The sequence below is a fragment of the Pristiophorus japonicus genome, chromosome X (genome assembly GCF_044704955.1).
Source record: "Pristiophorus japonicus isolate sPriJap1 chromosome X, sPriJap1.hap1, whole genome shotgun sequence".
NCBI classification, from domain to species: domain Eukaryota; kingdom Metazoa; phylum Chordata; class Chondrichthyes; family Pristiophoridae; genus Pristiophorus; species Pristiophorus japonicus.
The window spans coordinates 2,063,639-2,087,097 of NC_092010.1; the positions used below are offsets into that span (position 1 = coordinate 2,063,639).

General features: G+C 47.4%; 1 protein-coding gene across 2 annotated transcripts in view; it reads left to right on the top strand.

Annotated features, from left to right (window-relative positions):
* The window catches only part of LOC139240824 (sodium/potassium-transporting ATPase subunit alpha-3), a 258,910-nt gene that overhangs the window by 150,794 nt on the left and 84,657 nt on the right, over positions 1-23,459 (top strand). Inside the window, exon 1 of one of the 2 annotated variants that reach the window (XM_070869310.1) lies at positions 306-471. The exons of the other annotated variant lie outside the window; for it this stretch is intronic. Within the exon in view, the coding sequence (XP_070725411.1) occupies positions 466-471 (6 nt within the window). The 5' untranslated portion in view covers positions 306-465. Of the gene's footprint in view, positions 1-305; positions 472-23,459 lie in introns of those variants that run through there. 2 annotated transcript variants of the gene reach the window in all.

Genomic DNA, 23,459 nt, shown 5'->3' on the forward strand with positions numbered 1-23,459 from the left:
TGGAGAGAGACACACACAGAGACAGAGAGACAGAGTGTGTGAGAGAGAGACAGAGAGTGAGAGAGGGAGTGAGAGAGGGAGAGATACAGTGAGAGAGGGAAGGAGACACACAGAGAGACAGAGTGTGTGAGAGAGGGAGATTTGTGAGTGCGCTTCATTCTCTCCACCTTGCCCAAGGTGGTTTGAGCGCTGTGTGGGCGGGGTGCTCCGCCCATCACCAGCAGCAGCCGGGGAGCTGGTTGGCTGGAGCCTGGGTGCAGGCGGTCCTCCAGCCCTTGGTGAGTGACTACAGAGTGTGAGTGGAGGCGAGGGCAGTCAGTGAAAGGCAGACATCTTCCCCAGTGTGTGAAGATCTGCAGCTCCGAGAGAGCGGCTGTACCTGTCCGAGAGCGGCTCCCAGCTTAGGCTGCCCGCACTGTATCGCTGCTCAGCCCGCACTGCGCGCCCGGGCCACCCTCCAGCACCATGGGGGTAAGTAACACAACCAGGGGGCATCTCTGGGGCACGGACAGCCACCGTGCGGGGCACGGGCAATGGCAGGGGGGGAGGATTTGCGGGATCACAGTGCGGGAGAGCGGAGGGGGAGAGGGAGAGAGAGGGAGAGGCAGCAAGGGAGACATGCCCGGAAGATGGAGAACGGCTGCAGTGCAGAGGAAGACATGCAAGGGGAGGTGGAGAGGAGAACAGATTGGTGAACGCAGCAAGGGAGGTGAAAAGAGAGACAGGAGGGAACGTGAGAGATAGAAAGAGAGAGGGAGAGAGAGACAGAGAGAAGGAGAAACGGAGAGGACGTGACAGCGAGAGAGCGAGACAGAGGGAAGGAGACAGAGAGAGAGAGTGACAGAGAGAGAGAGAAGGAGACAGAGAGAGTGACAGAGAGAAGGAGACAGAGAGTGACAGATAGAGAGAGCGAGAAGGAGACAGAGAGGAGACAGAGAGAGACGGACAGAGAGAACAAGGCAGAGAGTGACAGACAGAGAGACAGCCAGAGCGACAAAGACGGAGGGAGACAGAGAGAACGAGACAGGTGGAGAGATAAGACAGACAGAGAGAGAGAGAATGGAAGGAGAATATTTGTGGGAGGGAGAAGATGGAGAGAGGCAGAGAGACAGGGGGAGAAAATGTGTGAGAGGGAGAGAGAAAAAGATGGAGCGAGAGAGGCAGAAAGAAACAGAGAGAATCTAATACATGGATGTGTGCAATGGGACATGATGCGGTCCCCCTCTCTCTGCCTCCTCCTCTCTCTCTCCCTCTCTCTGCCTCCTCTCTCTCCCTCCTCCTCTCTCTCCCCCTCTCTCTGCCTCATTCTCTCTCTCTCCCCCTCTCTGCCTCCTTCTCTCTCTACCCCCTCTCTCTGCCTCCTTCTCTCTCTCCCCCTCTCTCTGCCTCCTTCTCTCTCTCGCTGATGCTGCCCATTCAGCCGGGAGCCCCTTGCCCGCCGTTCCTCCATTTTGTGTTGGTGTGAGGTGGTGCAGAGAGAGTCTTGCTCCCCAGCAGGGCTGTCCCTGTACGTGAGGAAGGTTGCCTGCGGATGCGGTGTGGGTGAGTGCTGCAGAGCTGGACCGTAGCCAGCCCACTCCCTCCCAGCCAGCAGTACTGCGGAGATGGCGGGGGATGGGAGGAAGCCAAGGTCACAGAGGTTCAGCGATGTGAAGGTGATCACCCAGCACATCTGCCTCCTTCACTGCAGCACCCAGCGGAATGGCTGCCGAGCTGCAGCAGCAGGAGGATGGAGCTGGCCCGCTCACACTCCTTCCCCTCACTACCCCAGCTCTGCTGTTTACTGCTGTTGTTTCAGATCTGTGGCTGTTCAGAGAAAAATTGTTTTCAATTCATCTTCACCAACTCCATTTCTGCTGGCTCCTATCTCTTTCCCTCTCTCTGTTTCTGCCTCTTTTTCTCTCTGTCTCTGTTTCTATCCCTCTATCGCTCTGTTTCTCTCTCTCTGTCTCTCTCTTTCTGTTTCTCTCCCTGACTCTCTTTCTCTCCCTTTTTCATTCTCTTTCTCTCTCTGTCAATATTGCAAGCCCTCTCTATATCTTTTTCTGTTTCTTTCTCTCAATATCTCTCTCTATCTCTTTCTTCCTCAGTCTCTATTTCTCTCTTAAACTGTTTATCTCTCTCTGTCTCTCTCTCTCTTTATTTCTATCTCTCTCTGTTTCTTTCTCTCTGTTTCTATCATAATCAGCCTCTCTACCTCTCTCTTTCTCTCACTCTCTGTCTATCTGTCCCTCTGTCTCTCTCTCTCTCTGTCTATTTCTGTCTCAGTCGCTCTCTCTCTCTGTCTCTCTCTGTCTCAGTCTCTCACTCGGTCTCTCTGTCTGTCTCTATCGCTCTTTCTGTCTATCTCTCAGTCTCTCTGTCTCTGTATCTCTCTCTCTCTGTCTCTCTCTTGGTCAATCTCTCTCAGTCTATGTGTATCTCTCTCTCTCTCTCTCTCTCTCTCTCTCCCTCTCTGTCTCTCTTTCTTAGTCTATCTCTCTCAGTCTCTGTGTATCTCTCTCTGTCTCTCTCTCTGTCTCTCTCTCTTGGTCTATCTCTCTCAGTCTCTGTCTATCTCTCTCTCTCTCTCTCTCTCTCTCTCTCTCCCTCTCTGTCTCTCTCTCTTGGTCTATCTCTCTCAGTCTCTGTCTATCTCTCTCTCTCTCTCTCCCTCTCTGTCTCTCTCTCTTGGTCTATCTCTCTCAGTCTCTGTGTATCTCTCTCTCTGTCTCCCTCTCTGTCTCTCTCTCTTGGTCTATCTCTCTCAGTCTCTGTCTATCTCTCTCTCTCTCTCTCCCTCTCTGTCTCTCTCTCTTGGTCTATCTCTCTCAGTCTCTGTCTATCTCTCTCTCTCTCTCTCTCTCTCTCTCCCTCTCTGTCTCTCTCTCTTGGTCTATCTCTCTCAGTCTCTGTGTATCTCTCTCTCTCTCTCCCTCTCTGTCTCTCTCTCTTGGTCTATCTCTCTCAGTCTCTGTCTATCTCTCTCCTGTTCTCTCTCTCAGTCTCTCTCTCTTCCTCTCTGTCTCTCTCTCTGTCTCTCCCTCTCTCAGTCTATCGCTCAGTCTCTCTCTGTTTATCTGTCTCTCTCAATCCCTATTGTGTCCCTCACATACCCTGCCGTGCCAGCTCTGTGCCCCCCAGCCTGCGGTACGTGCCAGTCTCTCTCTCAGTGGCGACACGGTGGCGTGCGTTTTGCTGCAGAGTGCTGATGCTGCAGTCCCTCCCGATCCGCAATGCCTCGCCACTAGTTGCTGCCACTGCAAATGCATCATGCGACGATGGGGCAAGTGACGCAGCTCGCTGTTAACCCCTCGCGTGCCCGGCGCAGCTGGGGAGAGCCGGCCAGCTTACCATGGCACTGGGCTGCTTGCCGGATTCAGCACTGAGCTCGGGATGTTGCCCGGGACAGCTCCCGGCTTTGCTCAGCTAATCAACTGCCTCCAGAGTCAAACCCTCCACCCCCCCCCCCCACCTCCCCCGGCCCCGCCAGATTATTGGCTGAGTACTGAGGGAGCCCCGCACTGTCGGAGGGTCGGTACTGAGGGAGCGCCGCACTGTCGGAGGGGCGGTACTGAGGGAGTGCTGCACTGTCGGAGGGGCAGTACTGAGGGAGCGCTGCACTGTCGGAGGGTCGGTACTGAGGGAGCGCTGCACTGTCGGAGGGTCGGTACTGAGGGAGCACCACACTGTCGGAGGGGCAGTACTGAGGGAGTACTGCACTGTCGGAGGGGCAGTACTGAGAGAGTGCTGCACTGTCGGACAGAGAGTACTGAGGGAGCGCTGCACTGTTGGAGGGGCAGTACTGAGGGAGGGCTGCATGCTCAGATGGACAGTACTGAGGGAGCGTTGCACTGTCGGAGAGGCAGTACTGAGGGAGTGCAGCACTGTTGGAGGGGCAGTACTGAGGGAGGGCTGCATGGGCGGAGGAACACTACTGAAGGAGCGTCGCACTGTCGGAGGGGCAGTACTGAGGGAGTGCAGCACTGTTGGAGGGATAGTACTGAGGGAGTGCTGCACTGTTAGAGGTGCCATCTTTCAGATGAGACATTAAACCGAGACCCGGTCTTCTCTCTCAGGTGAACATAAAAGATCCCGTGGCACTAATTCGAAGAAGAGCAGGGGGAGTTCTCCCCGGTGTCCTGGGCCAATATTTATCCCTCAATCAACATAACATGAAAACAGATGATCTGGTCGTTATCACATTGTGGTTTGTGGGAGCTTGCTGTGCGCAAAATGGCTGCCGCGTTTCCCACATTACAACAGTGACTGAACTCCAAAAGTGCTTCATTGTCTGTAAAGCGCTTTGAGACGTCCGGTGGTCATAAAAGACGCTATACAAATGCAAGTCTTCACCTCACCGATTATCTGCCTACCTTTGACATGGTGCAGCCCTCTGCTGATTGATGGCTTCTTATACATCAACGCTGACATTTTGCATTTATATAGCATCTTTAATGTTGCAGAACATCCTAATGCACTTCACAGGAGCATTATCAATCATAATTTGACACCGAGCCACAGAAGGAGATATTAGAACCAGTGTTCCCTGTAAGCTGCGCTTTCTCCCGTACGGCATGTTTCGGTTAAGGCGTGGTCCCATTAAATTTCTGATGAGGTGCGCGATTTACAATGGAAACGATGGTAAGCGGCCTGCACTGACCCGTTGAGATTACGCTGCGCGCCTTGGCGGGAACATTGATCAGGGCAGGTGACCAAAAGCTTGGCCAAAGTGATCGGTTTTAAGGAGTGTCTCCAAGGAGGAGAGAGAGGCGGGGAGGTGTAGGGAGGGAGTTCCCGAGCTTGGGGCCCAGGCAGCTGAAGGCACGGCCGCCAATGGTAGAGTGATCAGGGGTGCTCAAGGAGCCAGAAATGGAGGAGAGCAGAGATCTCGGGGGGGGGGGGGGTGGTGTGGGGCTTGTAAGGCCAGAGGAGGTTACGGGGGGAGGGGCCATGGAGGGGTTTGAAAACAAGCACGAGCCTTTTTAAAATGGAGGTGTCGCTGGACCGGGAGCCACTGCAGGTCAGCGAGCGCAGGGAGGGGTGATGGGCGAGTGGGACGTGCTGCGAGTTAGGACACGGGGCAGCAGAGTTTTGGATGGATGCGAGTTTATGGAGGGTAGTTGATGGGAGGCTGGCCAGGAATAGGAGCAGGAGTAGACCGTTTGGCCCCTCGAGCCTGCTCCGCCATTCAATAAGATCACGGCTGATCTGATCTTGGGCTCAGCTCCACTTCCCCGCCCACTCCCCACAACCCTTGACTTCCTTATCGCTCAAAAATCGGTCTCCACTTGACTATATTGAATGACCCAGCCTGCACAGTTCTGGGGTAGAGAATTCCACAGATTTACACCCCTCTGAGAAGAAATTCCTCCTCATCTCGGTTCTAAATGGGCGACCCTGTATTCTGAAACTCTGTCCCCTAGTTCCAGATTCCCCCACTTGGGGAAACATCCTCTCTGCATCTACCCTGGGGAGCCCCCTCTGAATCCTGTATGTTTCAGTAAGATCACCTCTCACGAGACAAGTCGAGAGCTGACAGAGGCGTGGATGAGGGTTTTTGGCAGCACATCAGCTGAGGCACCTCGCCAACCTTCTCCACTGCCTGGTGAGAGGACAACCTCCCAGCCCAAGATAGCTGCAATCCTGGTTTCTGTCCTCGCTATTAAAGCTATTCGGGTAAGACCTTCAACGGGGCACGTGACTCAGAGATATCCAACGTGGAGTGTGTCACTGACACCTTTCTCTACAGTTGCCTGCTCAGATCGCACCTCGTGCATAATTCAGGGTCATCTCTTTCATAATTAAGCGAGCAGCAGCAGGAGAGGGGAGTTTCAGCCTGGAAAAACACTTCAAAGCTCAAAGGATTCAGTACTTAGAGAGTCCACATGACTGGTGTCACTTTTCAAATGCCGCTGGGAGCTGGGACAGGCAAGGAAGGACGTGCATTTATACAGCAACTTTCACCACCGCAGGATCCCAAAGCGCCTCACAGCCAATGAATCATTTTTTTTTTCCAGTGTGGTGTCTCTTGTAATGTAGGAACCGCGGCAACCAATTTGTGCACAGCAAGCTCCCACAAACAGCCACGTGATAATGACCAGCTCATCTCTTTCAGTGACCTTGGTTGAGGGACAGCAGGCAGAACTCCCCCATGCTCTTCTTCCAAAGGTGGCCGTGGGAACTTTACGGTTTATCACCTCATCCGAAAGGCGACACCTCCGACAATGCAGCACTCCCTCAGTATTACCACTCCGACAGTGTGGCGCTCCCTCAGTACGGCCCCTCCGATGGTGCAGCGCTCCCTCAGTACTGCCCCTCCGACAGTGCGGCACTCCCTCAGTACTGCCCCTCCGAAAGTGCGGCGCTCCCTCAGTACTGCCCCTCCGACAGTGCGGCGCTCCCTCAGTACCGCCCCTCCGACAGTGCGGCGCTCCCTCAGTACCGCCCCTCCGACAGTGCGGCGCACCCTCAGTACTGCCCCTCCAACAGTGCGGCACTCCCTCAATACTGCCCCTCATACAGTGCAGCACTCCCTCAATACTGCCCCTCCGACAGTGGCAGCACTCCCTCAGTACTGCCCCTCCAACAGTGCAGCGCTCCCTCAGTACTACCCCTCTGACAGTGCTGCGCTCCCTCAGTACTGCCCCTCCAACATTGCGGCACTCCCTCAGTACTGCCCCTTCAACAGTGCGGCGCTCCCTCAGTACTGTCCCTCCAACATTACAGCGCTCCCTCTACTTCCCTGGGAGTGTCAGCCTGGGACTCCGAACACACGTCCCTGTGACTCTGAGGTGGGAGTGCCACCCACTGAGTCATGGCTGGCACAGTAAAGAGGAACGTGGATGGGCTGAAGTGACCTTCTGATGCTCAGTGGGCGATTGGCCAGGACCCACCAGAAACCCCATCCAGGACAAAGCAGCCCGCTTGATCGGCACCCTGTCCATCACCTTCAACATTCACTCCCTCCACCACCGGCGCACCGTGGCTGCAGTGTGCACCGTCTACAAGATGTACTGCAGCAACTCGCCAAGGCTTCCTCTGTAGCACCTACCAAACCCGTGATCTCCACCAGCTCGACGGACAAGGGCAGCAGGCGCATGGGAACACCACCACCTCCACGTTCCCCTCCAAGTCACACGCACCATCCTGACTTGGAAATATATCGGTCGTTCCTTCATCGTCGCTGGGTCAAAATCCTGGAAATCCCTCCCTAACAGCACTGTGGGAGCACCTTCACCACACGGACTGCAGCGGTTCAAGAAGGCGGCTCGCCACCACCTTCTCAAGGGCAATTAGGGACGGGCAATGAATACCGGCCTTGCCAGTGATGCCCACATCCTGGAATGAATAATTTACAAAAAGGCGGTTGTTTCCCAGATGGTAGTTGGCCAGAAATCAATGCTTGGACCGTTTCCAAGCTGGGATGACCCTGTGATGGAATCCTAATTGAAGCAACAGCAACATACATGCACATGGCACCTTTTATAGAATCATAGAATGATACAGCACAGCGGGAGGCAATTCGGCCCATCGTGCCTGTGCTGGCTCTTTGGTGGAGCTACCCAATCAGTACCTCTCCCCATTGCTCTTCCCCCATAGCCCTGTCGTTTCTCTGCTCTTCAAATGTTCGAATGTCGCCTTTGGAACTTTGGCCAATCACCTTCAGTCTGTGTGTCCTCTGGTTACCGAACCTTCTGCCACTGGGAACAGTTTCTCCATAACTACTCTACGTCCCAAGGTGCTTCACAGGAGCGTAACCAAATACGGTTTGGCACCGAGAACCATAAGGAGATAATCGGACAGGTCTTGGCTTGGTCAAAGAGGTCGGTTTGAAGGCACACCTTAACGGAGAAGTTCAGGGAGGGAATTCAAGGGCTTTGGCAGGTGAAGGCGCGACAGCCTACCGTGGATGAAAACCGGGGCTGCGCAATTGGCCAGAGTTGGAGCAACGCAACGATCTCGGAGGTTCTTGGACTGGAGGAGGTTGCAGAGATCGGGAGGGGGCGAGGCCATGGAAGGATTTGAACAGAAGAATGAGAGTTTTGCAAATGGGGGTGTTGTCAGATTGGGAGCCAGTGTAGGTCGGCGAGCGAACGGGACTTGGTGCGAGGTGCGGTATGGGGCAGCCGAGTGTTAGATGAGCTGATGTGCTACGGAGGGTGCAAGGTGGGGGACCGGCCATGGCAGCATGCAGAAGGTTGCTGCGGTGTGGGTAACTGGGAGCCTGGATCTGAGCTGCAGGTCCTGGGATGAGAAGATACGCCGTCCTTTCCAACACCTCATCTCCCAATCGTCATCGTTCAATGGATTCTCGGATCCAAAGCTTCCGTTACCCTTGTCCCTCTTTTCAGCATGCTCCCTGTGTTTTAGTGAAGGCCCCAACAAACCAAATATCTCCTACTCCTAACTCATTCCATCCTCGGATCTCAAGCTGTGTCATTGCCCTTGTATGGTCTACAGGTCAACAACTTCTTCAGGAAGGACGTCCTTGTTTGCCTTGGAGAGGGTGCAGAGGAGATTGACCAGAATGGTCCCAGGGATGAGGGATTTCAGTTATATGGAGAGACTGGAGAAGCTGGGAATTGTTCTCCTTCGAGCAGAGAAAGGTTAATGGAAGATTTAATAGCAGTGTTCAAAATTAAGTGGAGTCTTTACAGAGTAAACAGGGAGACACTGTTTCCAGTGGCAGAAGGGTCGGCAATTGCCAGAACAAGCAGAAGAGAGATGAGGGGACATTTGTGTGGGCAGCAAGTTGATATCATCTGGAACGCGCTGCCTGAAAGGGCAGTGGAAGCAGATTCAATCGTAACTTTGAAAAGGGCTTTGGATAAAAGAGGAAAAGCATTGTAAGGCTATGGGTAATGAGCCGGGGGGTGGGGTGGAGGGGGGGGTGGTGGAGGCACAGGGATGGGACTAATTGGATAGTTCTTTCAAATAGCCGGCACACGCACGATGGGCCGAATGGCCTACTTCTGTGCTGTATCATTCTATGATTCTCCAATCGTCTCCTCTCTCTTTTTGAACCCTGCACCTGTCCCGTAGCAAATGCCTTGTTCCTTTCCCTCACTTTCCCCAACGATTGAAACGACTGAATAATGTGTGCACTTGTGAGTATGCTCAGAGGTTTGCGGAACTGTTGCGTCATGAGTGGCTTAGCCCATCACATGACATTCACAAGACTCAATAAAACCCCAGCCAGTTGGGTCTAGATCGTCCACGATGAGGTATGCAGTTGTCAGCCCAGTAGATGAACTGGTGACGTACAGTGCGATTGTTAACCCTTTGTTAATAAACCAACTAGTTCTTAATAGCAATGTGTTGCGATAAATTCTTAAGCAAAGAAGCCATGAAGCAAATACATTACAACTCAAGAATGCAATTAACGCTTTATTGCAATGATAGCATTATTCCCATGGCGCACAGAGGACAAGAAACACCACAAGTCCCTGGCACTGACATTCAGCTAGATCTAAAACATAGCGCAAGGAACTTTCCATTCACGAGACAGCAGATAGGAGCATAATTCACCAGCAGCCTAGAGGATTATCCACCTGTATCTGAGACCGCCTGCCTGCTACTCTGACACTGATGGAACATCCCCCGATCATTTCACATTGATCCCCAGCTGTACCTTAACTGGGACTTGCAAGAGCTTTCCTCGTGTGTATGGGTTAAGATTTCACAGGTAAGTATAGAGTTTCAAGGTGAAAGGGACCCGGTGACCTGCTCAAGAGCGTTGAGTGGCAACAGCCTGTTCCAGATCCATGGCAACAGCACAATGAGTATATCTGCTCAACCAAGGTGAGGCAGTTCAGAGAAGGTTCACTCGGTTGATTCCTGGGATGAAGGGGTTGTCTTACGAGGAAAGGTTGAGCAGGTTTGGCCTGGAGTATAAAAGCAGGGAAGTCTTGCTCCAGTGATACAGGGTATTGGTGAGGCCACACCTGGAGTACTGCGTACAGTTTTGGTTTCCATATTTAAGAAACGATATACTTACTTTTGAGGCAGTTCAGAGAAGGTTCACTAGGTTGATTCCAGAGATGAGGGCCTTGACTTATGAGGAAAGGTTGAGTAAGTTGGGCCTCTACTGTTTGGAATTCAGAAGAATGAGAGGTGATCTTATCGAAATGTATAAGATTATGAGGGGGCTTGACAAGGTGGATGCAGAGAGGATGTTTCCGCTGATAGGGGAGACTAGAACTAGAGGGCATAATCTTAGAATAAGGGGCCACCCATTTAAAACTGAGATGAGGAGGAATTTCTTCTCTCAGAGGGTTGTAAATCTGTGGCATTCGCTGCCTCAGCGAGCTGTGGAGGCTGGGTCATTGAATAAATTTAAGGCGGAGATAGACAGTTTCTTAACTGATAAGGGAATAAGGGGTTATGGGGAGCCAGCAGGGATGTGGACCTGAGTCCATGATTGGATCAGCCATGATGCTATTAAATGGTGGAGCAGGCTCGAAGGGTCGTATGGCCTACTCCTGCTCCTATTTCTTATGTTCTTATCTTATGTTCTTATGTACTCAGTGGCATTTAGAAGAATGAGAGGTGATCTTATTGAAACGTATAAGATTCTGAGGGGGCTTGACAGGGTAGATGCTGAGAGGATGTTTCCCCTGGCTGGACAGTCTAGAACCAGGGGTCACAGTCTCAGAATAAAGGGTCACCTATTTAAGATGGAGATGAGGAGGAATTTCTTCTCTTAAAGAGTCATGAATCATTGCAATTCTCTACCCCAGAGAGTTGCGGAGGCTGGGCCATTGCATATATTCAAGGCTAAGATAGACAGATTGTTGAGCTATAGGGGAGTCAAAGGTTATGGGGAACAGGCAGGGAAGTGGAGTTGAGGCCAAGATCAGATCAACCATGATCTTATTGAATGGCGGAGCAGGCTCGAGGGGCCGTATGGCTGACTCCTGCTCCTATTTTGTATGTTCTTATGAGATGGACCCAGCTGATTCCAAAACTAGGAACTGGTTTGATTCATTGGGCCTTACCTAAGGAAGGATATATTTGCCATACAGGTTCACCAAACTGATTCCTGGGATGGAGGGATTGTCCTATGAGGAGAGATTGAGTAGACTAGGCCGATATTCTCTGGAGCTTAGAAGAATGAGAGGTGGTTTCATTGAAATATACAAAATTCTTACAGGGCTTGACAGGGTAGATGTAGAGTGGATGTTTCCCTGGGCTGGGGAGTCTCGAGGTATTTTAGGTATTAATGGAATCGAGGGATATGGGTATAGTGCAGGAAAGTGGAGTTGAGGTAGAAGATCAGCCATAATCTCATTGAATGAAATTGTACAGAATCGTAATTGCTTTGATCTATTGGGATTGGACAGAATTGGAACTGGTTTATTACATTGGGGTTCGATGTGAATCGATTTGGTTCGATGGGATTCTGCAGCATCGTAACTAGTTTGAGCCATTGGGACTGTATGGCTTACTAGTTAACCCATTAGCAATATATAAAATGCAAATTGGTTTGGCTGATTCGGATTCTATAGAAGGTTAACATGTTTGGTTCAAGGGGATTCTGTAGAATGGTAACTGGTTTAAGCCTTTGGGACTGGATAAATTGTGAATTGGTTTTGTTCATTAGGAATCTCAATAATGGTAACTGTGTTGGTTTATTGGCATTCTATAGAATGGTGCTGAATATGATTCAATATCATTCTGAGGCATGGTAACTGCTTATATCCTGTGGGATTCTATAGGATAGTAAGTGGATTGATCAATTGCTATTCTATTTAATGCTAATTCATTTGATTCACTTGGAATGTATAGAATTGTATCAAGAATGGGTCACTGTGATTGTATAGAATGATAACTGGTTTGATCCATTGGGATTGTATAGAATGATCACTGGTTTAATCCATTGGGATTGTATAAAATGATAACTGGTTTGATCCATTGGGATTGTATAGATTGTGAATTGGTTTGATTTGTGAGGATTCTAATCAGTTGCAACTAATTCAATCCATTGTAATTTTGTAGAATGTTATATGCTTTGATTAAATATGATTCTAAGGAATGGTAACTGGTTATATCCACTGGGATTCTATAGACGAATAGCCGTTTGGATTCATTGCGATTCTATAGAATGGGAGCTGGGTCAGTGCATTCGGGTTTTTATAGAATGGGAACTGGTTTCGTTCATTGGGATTCAATAGAATAATGACTTGTTTGATCCATCCTTATTCGATAGTATGACAACTGCTTGAGTCCATGAGGATTCTATAGAATTTGAACAGGTTTTGTGAATCATATTCTGTAGATCATTGACTTGGTTGGTTCAGTTGGGATTCTATATGATAATAGTGGGTTTCATTCATTAGCGTGCTATAGACTGGTAACTGCTTTGGTCGATTGGAATTCTATAGAATGTTAATGGGTTTGGTTCATTTGGGATGCTACAGTATAGTAACTAGTTTAATTCATTGGGATTCTACATTGGGATGTTAACTGGTTTGATCATATTGGAATTCTCAACACTCATAAATTGTTTGGGATTCTCTAGAATGGGGACTGTTTCTCTTTATTGGAGTTCTATAACATGGTTACTAGAGTGTTTCTTTAGGGTTTGGCAGAATGGGAACTGGTTTGGTATATGAGGATTATATAGAATGGTGACTATTTTGTTGCATTGTGGTTCTTTGGTGTATAAATTGGTGCGATCCATTAGGATTCAATAGAATATTAACTAGTTTAATTCATTGGGATTCTATAGCATGTTGACTGGTGTGATCACATTGGGAATCTAAACACTTGTAACTTGTTTGGTACTTTGGCATTCTATAGAACGGTGATGGATTTGATTCATTTGGATTATATGGAATGGGAACTGCTTTTTTCATTCGGAAACTGTAGATTGGGAACTGGCCTAATTCACTCGGATTCTATTCAATGTTAATTAGTTTGGTTCATTGGAATGCTATATAATAGTAACTGATTTTCTTCATTAGGGTTCTATAGAATGGGAACTCGTTTGGTTCATAGGAATTCTATAGAATGGGAGAAGGTTTGGTATGCTGGGATGTTACAGAATTGTAACTGTTGAGATCTATTGCGATTCTATTGAATGGTAACTGGTGTGAGACATTGGGATTCTATAGAATAGTCACTAATTTGGTTCATTGGATTTCTATAGAATTGTAAATGGTTCAGTCCATTAGGATTATGTAGAATGGTAACTAGTTTTATTTATTGCGATTCTATGGAACAGGAATGGGATTGGTCCATTCTGATTCGATAGAACAGTACCTGGTTAAATTGATTCAAATTCTGTAGAATAGCAACATCTTTGGTTCACTCGTAAGCTATAGAATAATATCTGGTGCATTTCATTATGATTACATAGAATCATAATGTGTTTGATTCATTAGGCCTCTATGGAATGGGAACCAGTTCGATCTGTTAGGGTTCTGTAGAATGATAACTGGTTTAGTTCATTAGGATTCTAAAGAATGTTAACTGTGTTGATACCAGTTGGATGCTGTAGAACAGGAACTGGTTTAGTTCAGTCACATTCTATATAACAATAGCTGATTTGGTGCATTGGGATTCTATAGAATGGGATCTGTCTCAGTTTTTGGGGATTCTATAGGATGTGATCTGGCTATGTCTTTTGGGATTCTATACAATGGGATTGGTCTAAATCTATTGTGATTCTATAGGGTGGGATCTGGCTCAGTCTATTGGGATTCTATAGAATAATAACTGGTTTGGTTCATTAGCATCCTCTAGAATTGGATCTGGTTGGGTTCATTGGGATTCTATAGATTGGGAACTTGCTCAGTTTTTTGGGATTCTATAGAATGGGATCTGTCTCAGTCTATTGGGATTCTATAGAATTGGATCTAATTGGGTTCATTGGGATTCTATAGAATGGGAACTCGCTCAGTCTATTGAGATTCTATAGGATGGGATCTGGTTTGGTTCAGTGGGAATATATAGGGTGGGATCTGGCCAAGTCTATTGGGATTCTATAGAATAGTAATTGGTTTGGTTAATTGGGATTCTATAAAATGGGATCTGGTTGGGTTTATCGTGATCCTATAGAATTGGATCTGGTTGGTTCATTGGGATTCTATAGAATGGGAACTCGCTCAGTTTTTGGGGATTCTATAGAATGGGAAATGTCTCAGTCTATTGGGATTCCACAGAATGGGGTCTTGTTTTGTTCAATGGGATTCTGTAGAATTGGATCCGGCTTGGTTCAATGGGATTCTATAGAATGAGATCTGGCTCAGTCGATTGGGATTCTATAGAATGGGATCTGGTTTGGTTCATTGGGATTCTATAGTATAGGATGGGGACTGGCGTGATCCATGGGGATTAGATAAAATGGTCACAAGTTTGTTTCACTGGCATTCTAGACAAATGTAGTTGCTTTCCCTCATTGGGATTCTGGGGAACTGGCTTTCTCCATTGGGATCGTACGGGAGGTAGCAGATTTGGTTCATTTGGATTGTACAGAACAGGAAACTATAGAATAACAATATAAGAAGGTATTAACATAAGGAGCAGGAGTAGGCAATATGGCCCCTCGAGCTTGCTCCACCATTCAACAAGATCATGGCTGATCTTCTATCTCAAAACCACCTTCCCGCACTATCCCCATGTCCCTTAATTCCATTTGTTCCCAAACCATTATTGGCCTCTGTCTTGAATATATTCAATGACTCAACACCCACAGCCCTTTGAGGTGGAGAATTCCAAAGATTCACAACCCTCCAAATGAAGAAGTTTCTCCTCATCTCAGTCCTAAATGGACAACCCCTTATTCTGAGACTGTGACCCCTGGTTCTAGACTCCCCAGCCAGGGAAAACATCCTCCCTGCATCTACTCTGTCAAGCCCCTTAAGAATTTTATATGTTTTAATGAGATCACCTCTCATTATTCTAAACCCTAAGGAATATAGGCCTAGTCTACTCAATCTCTCCTCATAGGACTATCCTCCCACACCAGCAACCAGACCCTCTAAGGCTAGTATGTAATGGGAACTGACTTGTGTCATATGGATACTATAGAATGGGAACCAATTGAGCCCATTTGGACCCTATAGAATAGTAACTGATTTAATTCATTGTGAATCTATAGAATGCGAACATATTTTCTTCATCGGGATTCTATAGACTGTTAACTAATTTGAAATACTAATGTGGTTCGTTAGAATGCTACAGAATAGCAATAGTTTTTCTTCAATATGATTATATCGAATGATAATGGGTTTGATTTATTGCAGTTCTATGGAACGGTAAATGGCTTGGTTCACTTGGGATTCCAACTCCATATACCTGCCTTGGTTTAACACCACTTATTACCTTGACCTAACAAAAAACGATCATTCTGAACTTTGCAATTTTCAATTGACGCCCCCCCCACCCACCCCCTCACCCCTCCCAGCCTCAATGGCTGCTCAGGGGACAGGATTACAGATATACACCACCCTTAGTGTGAAGAAGTCCTTCCTGGCATCACTCTTGAAAGGCCTCGCTCTACTTTTAAGGATATGGGCCTTGTTTTGCTCCATTGAGAACTGGTTTGGTCCAACAGAATTCAATCGTCAGAACTGCCTTTGTCCATTCAAGCCAGGGACTGGTTTGTTGAATATATTCCTTGCTGAGATCAGGTATACAGGTACTCAGAATACAGGGTCACTCGCCCATCAATGAGAGACACTCAGAGTGCATCAGCAATGCTCAGAGTAGGTGAAAAATGATACAGAACAAATAACGTCACAGAAATTCCAAGTACTCCTTAATAGTCGTACTACTCGGCCCGAGAAAAAAAGGAACAACTAACATTTATAAGGCACCTTTCATGACCTCAGGATGTCCCAAAGCACCTTTCAGCCAATGAGGTAGTTTAGAAGTGTAGTCGCTGCTGTAATGCAGGAAATGCGGCAGCCAGATTATCACAGCAAGCTCCCACAATCAGCAATGTGATTATGGCCAGATCATTTGTTTTCGTTATGTTTATTGAGGGATATATATTGGCCAGGACACCGGGGAAGACTCCCCAGCTCTTCTCCGAAATAGTGCCATGGGATCTTTTACATCCACCTGGGAGGGCAGATAGGGCCTTGGTTTAAAATCTCACCTGAAAGACGGCACCTCTGAGAGAGCAGCACTCCCTCAGTACTGCCCCTCTGATAGTGTGGCACTCCCTCAGTACTGCCCTCCAACAGTGCAGCGCTCCCTCAGTACTGCCCCTCCAACAGTGCGCCGCTCCCTCAGTACTGCCCCTCCGACAGTGTGGCGCTCCCTCAGTACTGCCCCTCCAACAGTGCGGCGCTCCCTCAGTACTGCACCTCCAACAGTGCGGCGCTCCCTCAGTACTGCCCTTCGAAAGTGCGGCACTCCCTCAGTACAGCCCCTCTGACAGTGCGGCACTCCCTCAGTACTGCCCTTCAACAGTGCAGCGCTCCCTCAGTACTGCCCTTCAAAAGTGCGGCACTCCCTCAGTACTGCCCCTCTGACAGTGCCGCACTCCCTCAGTACTACCCCTCTGACAGTGCGGCGCTCCCTCAGTACTGCCCCTCCGACAGTGTGGCACTCCCTCAGTACTGCCCCTCCGACAGTGCGGCGCTCCCTTAGTACTGCACCTCCGACAGTGCGGCACTCCCTCAGTACTGACCCTCCGACAGTGCGGCACTCCCTCAGTACTGCCCCTCTGACAGTGCGGCGCTCCCTCAGTACTGTACCGAAATGTCAGCCTCGATTCTTGTGCTCAGGTCTCTGGAGTGGGATTTGAACCCACAATGTTCTGGCTTGGAGGCGAGATGTGTTACCTATTGAGTCATGACTGACACTCTATATCCTGATATAGAGTGTACAGCGATATCTAATGTACACACACAATACTCAGTTCTCGAGCAATACTGAGAATACATCAGCAATGTTCAGAATGCAATAGTGATACTCAAAGTACGGTCATGGTTCAATCTATTATGTCTGAAAAATAAAATGAAAAAGCCTAGTTCTTTGAGAACTGATAGTGACACCTGAACAAGCAGCTGCTGATGACACTGGTGTTGCGTTACTGATTAGTAAATTAATCCCGTCCCTTACCTCAAGGTTGGTCTCTTAAAATAGCATCACGCACTGTATCACCAGTCTAACAAACAGCCACTTATACCCGAACCTCCCTAAAACAATCCCTGAAACTCAAACATACCTGAAACAGCCTCTTAAATCCAAACATACCTTAAACAGCCCCTGAAATCCAAACATACCTTAAACAGTCCCTTAAACCCAAACATACCTTAAACAGCCCCTTAAACCCAAACATACCTTAAACAGCCCCTTAAACCCAAACATACCTTAAACAGTCCCTTAAACCCAAACATACCTTAAACAGCCCCTTAACCCCAAACCCTGCCTTAAACAGCCCGTTAAACCCAAACATACCTTAAACAGCCCGTTAAACCCAAACATACATTAAACAGTCCCTTAAACCCAAACATACCTTAAACAGCCCCTTAAACCCAAACATACCTTAAACAGTCCCTTAAAAACAAACATACCTTAAACAGACCCTTAAACCCAAACATACCTTAAACAGCCACTTAAACCCAAATCCTGCCTTAAACAGCCCCTTACACCCAAACCCTGCCTTAAACAGATCCTTACACCCAAACCCTGCCTTAAACAGCCCCTTAAACCCAAACCCTGCCTTAAACCGCCCTTTAAACTCAAACAGCTCTTTAAACCCAAACATACCTTAAACAGCCCCATAAACACAAACCCTGCCCTAAACAGCGCCTTAAACCCAAACATACCTTAAACAGCCCCTTAAACCCAAACATACCTTAAACAGTCCTTAAACCCAAACATATCTTAAACAGTCCCTTAAACCCAAACATACCTTAAACAGTCCCTTAAACCCAAACATACATTAAACAGCCCCTTAAACCCAAACCCTGCAATAAACAGCCCCATAAACCCAAACCCTGCCTTAAACAGCGCCTTAAACCCAAACATACCTTAAACAGCCCCTTAAACCCAAACATACCTTAAACAGTCCTTAAACCCAAACATATCTTAAACAGTCCCTTAAACCCAAACATACCTTAAACAGTCCCTTAAACCCAAACATACATTAAACAGCCCCTTAAACCCAAACCCTGCATTAAACAGCCCCTTAAACCCAAACCCTGCCTTAAACAGTCCTTCAAACCCAAACACTGCCTGAAACAGCCCCTTAAACCCAAACATACCTTAAACAGCCCCTTGAACCCAAACATACCTTAAACAGCCCCATAAACCCAAACCCTGCCTTAAACAGCCCCTTAAACCCAAACATACCTTAAACAGTCCCTTAAACCCAAACATATCTTAAACAGCCCCTTAAACCCAAACCCTGCCTTAAACAGCCCCTTAAACCCAAACCTTGACTTAAACACTCCCTTAAACCCAAACATACCTAAAACAGTCCCTTAACCCCAAACATATCTGAAAAAGGGGGAGTGTTTGCTAGTGCTGTTGGGGAGGATTTAAACTAATGTGGCAGGGGGATGGGAACCAATGCAGGGAGACAGAGGGAAACAAAAAGGAGGCAAAAGCAAAAGACAGAAAGGAGATGAGGAAAAGTGGAGGGCGGAGAAACCCAAGGCAAAGAACAAAAAGGGCCACTGTACAGCAAAATTCTAAAAGGACAAAGGGTGTTAAAAAAACAAGCCTGAAGGCTTTGTGTCTTAATGCAAGGAGTATCCACAATAAGGTGGATGAATTAATTGTGCAAATAGATGTTAATAAATATGATGTGATTGGGATTACGGAGACGTGGCTCCAGGATGATCAGGGCTGGGAACTCAACATTCAGGGGTATTCAACCTTCAGGAAGGATAGAATAAAAGGAAAAGGAGGTGGGGTAGCATTGTTGGTTAAAGAGGAGATTAATGCAATAGTTAGGAAAGACATTAGCTTGGATGATGTGGAATCTATATGGGTAGAGCTGCAGAACACCAAAGGGCAAAAAACGTTAGTAGGAGTTGTGTACAGACCTCCAAACAGTAATAGGGATGTTGGGGAGGGCATCAAACAGGAAATTAGGGGTGCATGCAATAAAGGTGTAGCAGTTATAATGGGTGACTTTAATATGCACATAGATTGGGCTAGCCAAACTGGAAGCAATACGGTGGAGGAGGATTTCCTGGAGTGCATAAGGGATGGTTTTCTAGACCAATATGTTGAGGAACCAACTAGGGGGGAGGCCATCTTAGACTGGGTGTTGTGTAATGAGAGAGGATTAATTAGCAATCTCATTGTGCGAGGCCCCTTGGGGAAGAGTGACCATAATATGGTGGAATTCTGCATTAGGATGGAGAATGAAACAGTAAATTCAGAGACCATGGTCCAGAACTTAAAGAAGGCTAACTTTGAAGGTATGAGGCGTGAATTGGCTAGAATAGATTGGCGAATGATACTTAGGGGATTGACTGTGGATGGGCAATGGCAGACATTTAGAGACCGCATGGATGAATTACAACAATTGTACATTCCTGTCTGGCGTAAAAATAAAAAAGGGAAGGTGACTCAACCGTGGCTATCTAGGGAAATCAGGGATAGTATTAAAGCCAAGGAAGTGGCATACAAATTGGCCAGAAATAGCAGCGAACCTGGGGACTGGGAGAAATTTAGAACTCAGCAAAGGAGGACAAAGGTTTTGATTAGGGCAGGGAAAATGGAGTACGAGAAGAAGCTTGCAGGGAACATTAAGGTGGATTGCAAAAGTTTCTATAGGTATGTAAAGAGAAAAAGGTTAGTAAAGACAAACGTAGGTCCCCTGCAGTCAGAATCAGGGGAAGTCAAAACGGGGAACAAAGAAATGGCAGACCAATTGAACAAGTACTTTGGTTCGGTGTTCACTAAGGAGGATACAAACAACCTTCCGGATATAAAAGGGGTCAGAGGGTCTAGTAAGGGGGGGGAACTGAGGGAAATCTTTATTAGTCGGGAAATTGTGTTGGGGAAATTGATGGGATTGAAGGCCGATAAATCCCCAGGGCCTGATGGACTGCATCCTAGAGTACTTAAGGAGGTGGCCTTGGAAATAGCGGATGCATTGACAGTCATTTTCCAACATTCCATTGACTCTGGATCAGTTCCTATGGAGTGGAGGGTAGCCAATGTAACCCCACTTTTTAAAAAAGGAGGGAGAGGGAAAACAGGGAATTATAGACCGGTCAGCCTGACCTCAGTAGTGGGTAAAATGATGGAATCAATTATTAAGGATGTCATAGCAGTGCATCTGGAAAATGGTGACATGATAGGTCCAAGTCAGCATGGATTTGTGAAAGGGAAATCATGCTTGACAAATCTTCTGGAATTTTTTGAGGATGTTTCCAGTAAAGTGGACAAAGGAGAACCAGTTGATGTGGTATATTTGGACTTTCAGAAGGCTTTCGACAAGGTCCCACACAAGAGATTAATGTGCAAAGTTAAAGCACATGGGATTGGGGGTAGTGTGCTGACGTGGATTGAGAACTGGTTGTCAGACAGGAAGCAAAGAGTAGGAGTAAACGGGTACTTTTCAGAATGGCAGGCAGTGACTAGTGGGGTGCCGCAAGGTTCTGTGCTGGGGCCCCAGCTGTTTACATTGTACATTAATGATTTAGACGAGGGGATTAAGTGTAGTATCTCCAAATTTGCGGATGACACTAAGTTGGGTGGCAGTGTGAGCTGCGAGGAGGATGCTATTAGGCTGCAGAGTGACTTGGATAGGTTAGGTGAGTGGGCAAATGCATGGCAGATGAAGTATAATGTGGATAAATGTGAGGTTATCCACTTTGGTGGTAAAAACAGAGAGACAGACTATTATCTGAATGGTGACAGATTAGGAAAAGGGAAGGTGCAACGAGACCTGGGTGTCATGGTACATCAGTCATTGAAGGTTAGCATGCAGGTACAGCAGGCGGTTAAGAAAGCAAATGGCATGTTGGCCTTCATAGCGAGGGGATTTGAATACAGGGGCAGGGAGGTGTTGCTACAGTTGTACAGGGCCTTGGTGAGGCCACACCTGGAGTATTGTGTACAGTTTTGGTCTCCTAACTTGAGGAAGGACATTCTTGCTATTGAGGGAGTGCAGCGAAGATTCACCAGACTGATTCCCGGGATGGCGGGACTGACCTATCAAGAAAGACTGGATCAACTGGGCTTGTATTCACTGGAGTTCAGAAGAATGAGAGGGGACCTCATAGAAACGTTTAAAATTCTGACGGGTTTAGACAGGTTAGATGCAGGAAGAATGTTCCCAATGTTGGGGAAGTCCAGAACCAGGGTCACAGTCTGAGGATAAGGGGTAAGCCATTTAGGACCGAGATGAGGAGAAACTTCTTCACCCAGAGAGTGGTGAACCTGTGGAATTCTCTACCACAGAAAGTAGTTGAGGCCAATTCACTAAATATATTCAAAAGGGAGTTAGATGAAGTCCTTACTACTCGGGGGATCAAGGGTTATGGCGAGAAAGCAGGAAGGGGGTACTGAAGTTTCATGTTCAGCCATGAACTCATTGAATGGCGGTGCAGGCTAGAAGGGCTGAATGGCCTGCTCCTGCACCTATTTTCTATGTTTCTATATTTTCTATGTTAAACCCAAACCCTGCCTTAAACAGCCCCTTAAACCCAAACATACCTTAAACAGTCCCTTAAACCCAAACATATCTTAAACAGCCCCTTAAACTCAAACCCTGCCTTAAACAGCCCCTTAAACCCAAACCCTGCCTTAAACACTCCCTTAAAACCAAACATACCTTAAACAGCCCCTGAAACCCAAACATATCTTAAACAGCCCCTTAAAACCAAACCCTGCCTAAAACAGCCTCTTAAACCCAAACATACCTTAAACAGTCCCTTAAACCCAAACATACCTTAAACAGCCCCTTAAACCCAAACCCTGCCTTAAACAGACCCTTAAACCCAAACCCTGGCTTAAACAGCCCCTGAAACCCAAACCCTGCCTTAAACAGCCCCTTTAACCCAAACCCTGCCTTAAACAGCCCCTTAAACCCAAACATACCTTAAACAGCCCCTTAAACCCAAACCCTGCCTTAAACAGCCCCTTAAACCCAAACCCTGCCTTAAACAGCCCCTTGAACCCAAACCCTGCCTTAAACAGCCCCTGAAACCCAAACATACCTTAAACAGCCCCTTAAACACAAACATACCTTCAACAGCCCCTTAAACCCAAATGCTGCCTTAAACAGCCCCTTAAACCCAAACCCTACCTTAAACAGCCCCTTAAACCCAAACATACCTTAAACAGCCCCTTAAACCCAAACTCTGCCTTAAACAGTCCCTTAAACCCAAACCCTGCCTGAAACAGCCCCTTACACCCAAACCCTGCCTTAAACAGCCCCTTAAACCCAAACCCTGCCTTAAACCGCACCTTAAACCCAAACATATCTCAAACAGCCCCTTAAACCCAAACATACCTTAAACAGCCCCATAAACACAAACCCTGCCCTAAACAGCCCCTTAAACCCAAACATACCTTAAACAGTTCCTGAAACCCAAACATACCTTAAACAGCCCCTAAAACCCAAACATACCTGAAACAGTCCCTTAAACCCAAACATACCTTAAACAGCCCCTTAAACCCAAACATACCTTAAACAGTCCCTTAAACCCAAACATATCTTAAACAGTCCCTTAAACCCAAACATACCTTAAACAGTCCCTTAAACCCAAACATACCTTAAACCCAAACCCTGCCTTAAACAGCTCCTTAACCCCAAACATACCTTAAATAGCCCCTTAAACACAAACCCTGCCTTAAATAGCCCTTTAAATCCAAAAATACCTTAAACAGTCACTTAAACCCAAACATACCTTAAACAGTCCCTTAAACCCAAACATACCTTAAACAGCCCCTTAAACCCAAACCCTGCCTTAAGCAGCCCCTTAAACCCAAACCCTGCCTTAAACAGCCCCTTAAACCCAAACCCTGCCTTAAACAGCCCCTTAAACCCAAACCCTGCCTTAAACAGCCCCTTAAACCCAAACCCTGCCTTAAACAGCCCCTTAAACCCAAACATACCTTAAACAGTCCCTTAAACACAAACATACCTTCAACAGCCCCTTAAACCCAAATGCTGCCTTAAACAGTCCCTTAAACCCAAACATATCTTAAACAGCCCCTTAAACCCAAACCCTGCCTTAAACAGCCCCTTAAACCCAAACCCTGCCTTAAACAGCCCCTTAAACCCAAACCCTGCCTTAAACAGCCCCTGAAACCCAAACACTGCCTTAAACAGCCCCTGAAACCCAAACCCTGCCTTAAACAGCCCCTGAAACCCAAACCCTGCCTTAAACAGCCCCTTAAACCCAAATCCTGCCTTAAACAGCCCCTTAAACCCAAACATACCTTAAACAGCCCCTTAAACCCAAGCATACCTTAAACAGTCCCTTAAACCTGACCCTGCCTTAAACAGGAGTAGGCCATTTAGCTCCTCGAGCCTGCTCCAGCAATAA